Source organism: Rhea americana, unplaced genomic scaffold (assembly GCF_003343005.1).
Source record: "Rhea americana isolate MKP2758 unplaced genomic scaffold, rheAme1 scaffold_201, whole genome shotgun sequence".
Lineage (NCBI taxonomy): Eukaryota > Metazoa > Chordata > Aves > Rheiformes > Rheidae > Rhea > Rhea americana.
Window position 1 is genome coordinate 961,390 of NW_028186162.1, and position 8,969 is coordinate 970,358.

General features: G+C 48.6%; 2 protein-coding genes across 2 annotated transcripts in view; both read left to right on the top strand.

Moving 5' to 3' along the window:
• Positions 1 to 8,842, top strand: part of SIN3A (SIN3 transcription regulator family member A) — a 30,221-nt gene extending 21,379 nt beyond the window's left edge. Inside the window, exons 16-20 of the mRNA XM_085303960.1 lie at positions 525 to 698; positions 1,690 to 1,782; positions 2,139 to 2,233; positions 2,813 to 3,020; positions 5,989 to 8,842. Of these exons, the coding sequence (XP_085160086.1) occupies positions 525 to 698; positions 1,690 to 1,782; positions 2,139 to 2,233; positions 2,813 to 3,020; positions 5,989 to 6,219 (801 nt within the window). The 3' untranslated portion in view covers positions 6,220 to 8,842. The remainder of the gene's footprint in view (positions 1 to 524; positions 699 to 1,689; positions 1,783 to 2,138; positions 2,234 to 2,812; positions 3,021 to 5,988) is intronic.
• The window catches only part of MAN2C1 (mannosidase alpha class 2C member 1), a 19,028-nt gene continuing 16,449 nt past the window's right edge, over positions 6,391 to 8,969 (top strand). Inside the window, exon 1 of the mRNA XM_085304015.1 lies at positions 6,391 to 6,444. Within this exon, the coding sequence (XP_085160141.1) occupies positions 6,391 to 6,444 (54 nt within the window). The remainder of the gene's footprint in view (positions 6,445 to 8,969) is intronic.

Below are 8,969 nucleotides of genomic sequence, written 5' to 3' on the forward strand. Positions count from 1 at the left end.
TTTTTCTTTTTTCCTTCCAGGGCTTGAAYGCATGGTTATGTGTTTGCTTCTTTCTAATCTATGCAGATGGGCATGTAGCAGACTCCAGTCCTCTGACTGAGGCTTGTTCTGGGTCAGAAGTGAGGTTGCCCGATTCTGCTACTGTGTATTTGTATTCAGGAGATGAAAAGAATGCCTTTTTTCTTACTAGTTGTAGTTCTGTATTTATAAAACCTAAAATGCTGGTAAACAAAGACAGAGGCTTAGCTTTACTTGCTGTTTTCTTCAACATCAAAATCTGCTGATGCCAGTTACAAAAATACGGTTTTGGAGACATCCTCACTCCTCCAGCTGACTGTCTTGCTCAGGGTTTTGACAGGCCATCTGGGTTTTGCATGCCCCCCTGAACAGGGTTTCCTAAGTGCCTTAGGTRAGGAGAAACATCTTCTGCAAGACAAGAGGCACTAAGCACAAAGGTATTTTTTCCCCCCTCCGACTTGTAACACTGTCCTCACAAACACCTTCTCTGTTCTTCCTTTTTGCAGCTCCAACATATAGTGAGCGACGAGATCTGCGTGCAGGTRACAGATCTCTACCTGTCAGAGAATAACAATGGAGCAACTGGAGGCCTTCTCGCTTCTCAGTCTTCTCGTACTCTTCTGGAGGCCACATATCAGCGCAAAGCTGAGCAGCTCATGTCGGAGGAGAACTGTTTCAAGGTRAAGCCATGGCTGTGAACCTGCATGCAAAAGCAGCAAGCAGTGAGGTTTGAGGAAGGTCTTGTGAGAAGGAGATACACCAGTCCTTTAAAAAAGGAGCTTTATTTAGCCACCCAAGAGCCCTGAGGCCTCTGAGACTTTTTGTGTCTCTGAAAATTAACAGGAGAATTCTGGTGGCAGGTCCCAAGCTTTTAGCACATAGGAGCATCTTTTCAGTGATGCACCGAACCCACTTACTACTCGTCTTACTGTGATCTGGAGCAGAACTTATGAGAGTCGAAACAGGCAGAGTGGAGCTGCGCATAGAGATGTTAATGTTCCTRTAAGGGCCCCTCAGAAATGGGATTTTTAAGGAGAGATGAAGCGAGGGAGAAATATGTTTCCTGTAACAGCAATGAATATCCCTTGTGTTTTGCAAAGTCTTAGGGTTGTATCATGCTGATTGATTTGCTCTCACTGATTTTAATCTRTTAGATAAAACTTTCCAATTTCTCTGGTGTATCAACCTTTGTAGACTGTGGAGAGATCTGCTAATACTGACTGGGCATTAAATCATCGCTGACTACATTCATTGCTAAATAAACCTGGTACGCTGTTCTAATCAAATCCATACTTCCCCTGCCTAAGATGCAGGAAGTGGTCAGGCCCTTTTTGAGCTAGTAAAATACTTTGGATAAAAGCCTTCATGTATAATCTCTCTTCCCTTGCCCTCAAACTTATCTTGGGGGCTCAAGAGGGACCACTACCCCTCAAAAAAAAGAGGGGGGGGAGAAAAAACCCTTTTTGGAAAGCTTTTAAACTTCTGTTCCTCAAAGATTGTGCAATTTGGTTAGCATTTTCCCTTCCCTTTGCTGTCAGTAATGTGGGAGGCACAGATTTTTGCCTTAAAACTATGTAATTTGCTTCATTCTCTTTGCCCTAGTGAGAAGTGGAGAGTTTTTTTTCTGTTTGAAACCTCTTACTAAAGTCCCTTCTGCCTTTTGCTTTGTAGTTGATGTTCATTCAGAGCAGAGGTCAAGTTCAGTTAACCATTGAACTGCTGGACACAGAAGAGGAGAACTCTGATGACCCAGTAGAAGCAGAGGTAAGAGCAGCTTGTCCAGAGAGCTGACTGTGATTGTCAAGGGTGCACTGGACATGGATGTCCAGTTGACAGTTGTTGTGGTCCAGAGTCTGTTAGCGCAAGAAAAAAGAAACTTCAGCAACACAACACAAAGCTTTCAGTGATGTGAGTAGCCAAATCCTTCTTGTTTCTTCCTATATTAGAAAGTCCCCCAAACCACATAGTGATACGTTGTACTTGCCTTTGTGGGAATGAAATGCATGGAGTCTTCAAAGGTGACCGTGTGTTCATTGTAAAACTTCCATCTTACCCTCCTTAAGCATCATTCCTTGTTTGGTGGGAAAGCAGTGGCTAATGTGTTGTGTGCTCACTTGCAGCGCTGGTCAGACTACGTGGAGCGGTACGTCAACTCTGATTCTACCTCCCCTGAGCTCCGGGAGCACCTGGCCCAGAAACCAGTCTTCCTGCCCAGGTRAGTGGCAGGCTGTGCCATAAACCCTGCCTGATAGATTGTATTTGGCCATAGAGGGCAGAGCRACTGTGCTCTATCACAGTGCTGGGTGTTCAGGCTCTCCTGTATTTTGATTTRATGCCACTACAGAAGCCATTACCCTGGCAGTGTGGCGTAGTAGTAGTACCATGCTGCTGTTTATCCTAAAAGCCTGTGGGTCCACCCCAGGCTCCTGCTCTCCAGTGAATGAGAGATGGCATGGTCCACAGGTGGCAGAGAGGGTGAGGCCTATTGACTCACCAGATTATTTTCTGGCAGTCCTGCCTTGGCTTAAAGTAACCCTCTATCTAAAAGCAGTGGGTACCAAGTAAAGGTTTTTCACGAGCAGGGAGTTGGTGCCTAATAGCTGTCATTTCAGAAGTAGGTAACCCAGTGGGCTGACCTGTTGTAGGGGTCTGAGCCTGGATGACTTTAATCGGTGGCAGTTGTGCTCCAAGTTGTTTGTCAGGTTTGCAAAGGGTCAGCACAGATCTACCAGCTACATCCAGCCTGGTACTAGAAGGCGAGCACTAATTCCGAAAKGGGTTCTCTGGTTTGCAGGAATCTGAGGCGGATCCGTAAGTGTCAGCGTGGTCGGGAGCAGCAGGAGAAGGAAGGGAAGGAGGGAAACAGTAAGAAGTCCATGGAGAACGTGGAGAGCTTGGACAAGCTGGAGTGTAAATTCAAGCTGAACTCCTATAAGATGGTGTACGTGATCAAATCGGAGGATTACATGTACAGGAGGACCGCTCTGCTGCGGGCTCAGCAGGTAGGAGTGARTGAAAGGATTGGGTGGGCAGCTGTTTTTTTCTGGGGCCCTCTTGCTCAAAGGTCAGGTGGGAAGAGTCAGCTAAARTGTCCTTGGGGATCCCATTTGGTAACATTTGGTGGCCTTTGTGTTGCCAGGAGGATGGTGTGCTGATTTTGTCCTCCCAAGACACTGAAGAGCTTCTGAATGTTCTTAAGGTGTAATCCTTTGTACCTTCCTCTAACTCTCATCATCCTCCTGTCCCTCTTCCTTTTCCTCCAGAGTGTTTTACTGTGGTAGGACAGTGGTTTCAACTGTTAGCTCTCGATTGCTTTCCAAGAGGCACTTCCCATGGGTGATTTGCCCCTGCTTTGGGGAAAGCCTGTCTTTTTGCATGTTCTCTTGGTGACTTGTGAGAGTGCCTGTCCTTCCAGGGCTCCTTCAAACAGGAATCATTCAGAGCGCAGAGCACCAAATGCTTTCTAACCCAGCRAATCCCTCTGGGTACCATCCCCTCTCAGCGTCTTCTGTCCCCAGTCACTGAGAGTGGGAGTCCTCAGGTCGCTCCTGCACGGCAGGGTGCTGCAACCATRCATCAGCTGCTCTAGAAACACTGGTTTTGTGGCAAATACGGGTGCAGAGAGGTCACGGCCTCAGAGGTGTCACCATGGGTATTTTTCAGGGCTAGGAAGTCCTGTGTGCAAGAGAGCAGTCTGTCTGTCTCCTGCATAGCAGTCAGTGCAAGCAACAGCTGATATAAGTTGGAATTCTGCTTTTTCTTTGCTCTTTATGAAATTATTCAAATTTGCTTTTGGTCCAAGATGTTGTGATACTCTGTGCCAAAAGTAACTGCAGAGGTAAAGAAAGCAGTGTGTGAATGTGTGTGGGATAGGCTGGGAGGGAGAGAGGGGAGCGGGGATGAAGGAGAAGGGAGGAAGAGTGAACTGCCCCGCTATTCTTGAGCTMTAAAGGTTGGGGAGTTGCTTTTATTCACTGTGAAAACAGCCAGAGGAGCTGAATTTGCAATGACTCAGTTGAAAAAAATTGAYTTGGTGTTCTGATTGATTTGCCACTTGGTTACTTTTCTCATCACGTTGGAATATTACTGTGTGATAGAGAAAGATAGTAGGTTTTGAGAGTAAAATCCAATTCTAGTATGGCTGTTTAAACTTGAGGGTTTAAATTCTTCCCTACAATTTTATTATAATTTACTTGAAACAAACTGTTAAGCAGAATGCCTTTGCTTAGAGTGCAAAAGAAAAGTGAAACCTGCCGGTTCCAGGCAAAAGTTACTGGCTTAAGCAACTGGAACCACAGGTAACAGAGAGGCTCTGTCAGCAATCGTCCCTCTAGCTGCAGAGATCGTTTGTAGTTTATTGAATTATTTGCTTTTCTCAGTGAACTTCTGACCACTGAGAAAATTTACTGGGAAATGAAGGAGAGGGAGAGGTGTGCACTGCTTCCTGTCTAGTAAATCATCCTTCAGCATCTCCATTTTATTCATTTTATTTAAACTTACAAAGCAACTACTTACCATCTGTTTCTTGTTGATGAGACACAAATAATGGTTTTTACTCAAGCCATTTAAAAGTAATTTTGTTAAACTTCTTATATCCACATCAGATGTTTAGTTAAATGGTGGTTCTTAGAAATGCCAGTGTTGAGGCTTGTGATTGAATTCCATCTATCCAATTCAGTTGGCACAAACCGCAAGAAGTTATCTCATAAACAGGATGCAGCTCGCCACTGTTTATCACAAAGAACCTGAATATAGCTCAAACTTTTAAAGTACCTAGAGTGCAGCATAACCTCTTGATTAGCGAAATGTACTGAAAGGGCGGCAAAAGCTGCATTTAACTACAAAATTGATTGGATTTAATGGTTAACSGCCAACAAGAAACCATCTTTCTTTGGGAGAAGATTAAAACAAAGCATGAAGTAAGTTTTAATCTYGAAGTTTAATTATATTTACTGTTTTAAATGATGATTGTAAGCATGAGTTTCAGRCCATGGTTTTAAACCATCTGTCCTGGATTCTGCGTTCTTTAAACAGATGCTCTTATTCATGAATATGTGCATTTTTTTTCTCTCTCGACACTTGGGTTAAGCCAGCAGTTCTCAAACCGTTTAGATCTGGCCCTCTTCTTAATTTTCTGTAGCAGTCGGGTCCCCCCCACACGTATAACGCGTGATGAGCCTGCAGGAAGCCTCCCGGCCGATCTGCCCGCGCCGCTCGCGTGCTCTCTGCGGGGCGCAGCGGGGTGACGGGGGGCTTGGCGGCAGGCCAGCGCACTGAGGTCCCCTCCAGCCGCCCCGGTCCAYGGCCTTTGCTGAGCTGCCCTCTCTCGCTCCCTGCAAATCCCCCGTCCCGTTCCCGCACCCGTCTGCACTCCCAAATCCCCCCCGCCGTGCTTCCCTCCTTTCTGTTCTCCGTTGCCTGCCGCCTGCCTTGGCGGGTGGGCTGTATCCACCTTTTTGCCGGTGCAGAAGGGACACGGGATATGTTCTGGGTCAAATGGAGAGCGTAAGATTATTGCAGGGGTAGTTCATGAAATCGAGCACTGAAGGAGGAGGTTGCAAAGCTCCTTTTCCAGTCTAGATTCAGCTCCGTAATGGCATGTCTGCTGCTCCTTTCTCTTCATTAGATCTGAAGCACTTACGTAGTGGGGTTCAATAAAAAAACAAAACCCACCACCACCACCAACAAAGCGCTGTGATTGAATTAGCAGCTGTTAGCACAAGCTGTTGGTRTTTCTGAGCTTGCTTTGCCATTGTGGTTTCCTTAGAGCTAGGCTTCTTAGAGGGGAGACCTGGGGGAGCTTTCTCAGGACTTTTCCTCTGTTATTTAGCAAGGGCCAGCATCTGCATTACAATTTCCCTCCAGCCGATYACGTTGACTGGGAAACTGGTCTGCTTGCTGAGCTTTGAATTCTGTTGCGAGTCGGTGCTCAAAGCCGCCTTTTCTTAACACCTCTTCCTGTTTCTGTAGTCCCACGAAAGAGTGAGCAAGCGGCTGCACCAGCGGTTCCAGGCGTGGGTGGACAAATGGACCAAGGAGCACGTGACCCGCGAGATGGCAGCCGAGACGAGCAAGTGGCTAATGGGCGAAGGCTTGGAGGGCTTGGTGCCCTGCACCACCACCTGTGACACAGAGACCCTGCACTTTGTGAGCATTAACAAGTACCGCGTCAAATATGGCACAATATTCAAGACRCCGTAAACGCCCTGGGCGAGGGAAGACCCCGGGATATGTGTGTGTGCGTGTGTGTGTGTGTGCGCATCAAGGAAACGAGGAAGATGCCTTTCTCCCCTCACTGTGTATCTCCGTAACATGGCCACTTGACTAGTGGGTGGCTGGTACAACCTGTCACCAGCGGGATTCTCCGTAGGAATGCGGATCTCCGCCGACACGTGCTGGGACTTGTCGGCCTTTCGACTTCAGCATGTGCCGCGGAGGGAAGGACCCGTCTCCGAGCTGAGCCATCCCAGAGGAACACAACTAGCTCGTACACACCAGCAGTGTTGAGGCTTAATTCCCCGGAGGCCTGAGCATCGAGGGAAGAGGACCGGAGGCTCGCCGKGACCGGAGCAGAGCGGTGCGTTTCCAAGCCGCCCGCTTGGGTGCACGTCACCAACCCCAGAGGTGCCCGTCACAACTGGCGTCTCCTCTGCTACCGTGCTGCGAGTTTGCTAGGAGCTGGCGCGGGGCCCCAGGCCCTCTCGCAGCCCGACGCCACCCCGCAGAGCTGACCTCGGTTCCGTGCTTCCCTCTCCTCCCTCCCATGCTGGACTCAACCAGTGCAGATTGGTCTGTCCTTTCTAGTGCCAGTGGAACTGTTTTTTGTACCTGCTTGTTTACTAGTCTCTCCTAGTGCCATGCACCAGCTTTTCACACACGTCCGTACACACACACACCACAGAAAACAACACGATTTTAACATGTTCCCCTCCTTTTTTTTGTAAATAAATGTACAAATTGTCAAATTTTTTTTGTTTTTTATTAAAGGAAGTATGCTTGATGTGCTAGCATAACTGTACTAGCTTCTTGTGTACCATAGTACCAGGTGGCTTGAGAATTAGTACCTACAGACAGACCTACGAAGGCATTTATTACACTTTTTACCAAAGGGAGTTATCATTGTAGTGCTTTTGTGTGGAAACTTTTCTCTCCTTTTTTTGTAAATAAAAATGTCTTTGTTCTTACTGGAGGAAGACACTCGCTCACCCACAGCCCTGTTCCTGGTCTGAAAGGCACCATGCAGCATGCAGTTTTTGGGGTGGGGAAGAGGGGGCACCATTTTATTATTGGCTTCACAATCTGAGAGGAAAAAGCAGAGGCAGTGTGCGTGTTTTTGTGGTTGGCACAACTTGAGCTATAAGCAGTCTGTTAAGATATATAAATATATATTATATAATTTTTTATTTTTTTTTAATTTTTGTTTCCTGGTGGGTAATTTTTATCCACCTAGTCTTCCAGCTCCAAGGACCTTCGCTTTTGGGAAGTGTTGCTGAGCTACTTAGCTGGGGTTGATTGTGCTTATGTATTTTTCCCTCTCAGTATTGGAGAAAACATCTTAAGTACCAAACCAGTATTTGATAGAGCTGCTCTGTGTGTGTGTTTGTGTGTGGTGCGTGCGTGCGTGCAAGAGAAGGGCAGGGGGGCGGGTGGGGGGGTGCATTTCACTAGTGAAATCCACATATGGGATATATATTTTTTTAAGTATAGAAGTTTAGCGCTGGCAGATATTTAAACACAGGGAAGATTCTGATTTTAAAAAGAAGTCAGCACAGACTTCGTAAGCCACGACAGACACAACTGCACTGTCTCTCCTCCTCAAAGGAGGCAGCTTTCCTTGCACAAACCGATGCTGCCAGTCCTAAGCGCCCGGAACTGCTGCCGCGGTCCCCGGCGGGGAGCTGCGAGCTCAGCTGCGCCGCCGCTTCCCTCCGGCCCAGGGATTTCAAAGAGGGCAGGCTGTCTCCTCGTGGGGCTCGAGCTCCCCTCCTTCCCGCGGGCGCGGGGACGGAGAGGCGTTGTGCCTGTGCGTGTGCGTGGAGGACGGAGGCGGGAGAGGCTTGGCGGAGGTCGGGGGGGTCCCGTCCCTCCAGACCTGGCGCGGCCCCGGCAGCGCGGGGGCGAAGCGCGCGGCCCAGAGGGCCGAGGTGCGGAGGGCAGATGTAGCCGTGCAGATGAACGGGAGCCTCCTGTGCAGAGAGGGAAGAGCCTGCCGGGGAATATTCAGTTTGCCAGCAATAAGTTACCTGTCTCGTTCCTCCTCCTCTTGCTGTAAGCGGATAGGAAGGGGTTCTTGCGTATCCTCTTCCGCTGCGAAGGTTTTACGCGCTCTCCCCTGCTCCTCACCCTACCTCTCTCGCCGGTCTTGACCCCCTCCTCCCGTTTTTCCTCTGTGTGCTCGAGGTGATCTGGAAGCGGAAGTCTGGGTGATTGAGACTTTTTACCAGCTTGGAAGTAACAGCTGCTGCTGCTGCTTTGTGGGTGTCTTGTCCCGAGTCTGTGCCTGCATGTCCTCCGGGCGGAGGGGGTTAGCGTGGACGCCTGCTGTCTGCGGTGCCCAGGGAAAGAGCAACCGGCAAACCACGCGGAGCCCTCTCCCTTTCGCGGCAGGGTCTTCACAAGCGGCTTTCCTCCCTCCCCGTGTCTGACATCTGAGCTCCAAGCTCCGATCCCAGCCTGTACGATAGCAAAGTTTTTTTTTTCTTTTTATTTGAACTTGCTTTTTGTATTCTGTAATGTGATCCTTGGCCCACTATCCATGTGATTTCTATACAAATGTTGTAAACTTGACTGTAGTGCAGTATTTCCATTAAAATATCAGGGCTAAGCATTGTGTACAGATTCTTCTTCCTTCCCCACCGCACACAGTGAAACCCGGGGGCGCCTCCGAGGCAGCGGGGCGCGGGGAGGAAGCGAGGCGGGCGCGGAGCCGCCTCGGCCGAGCCCGGCAGAGG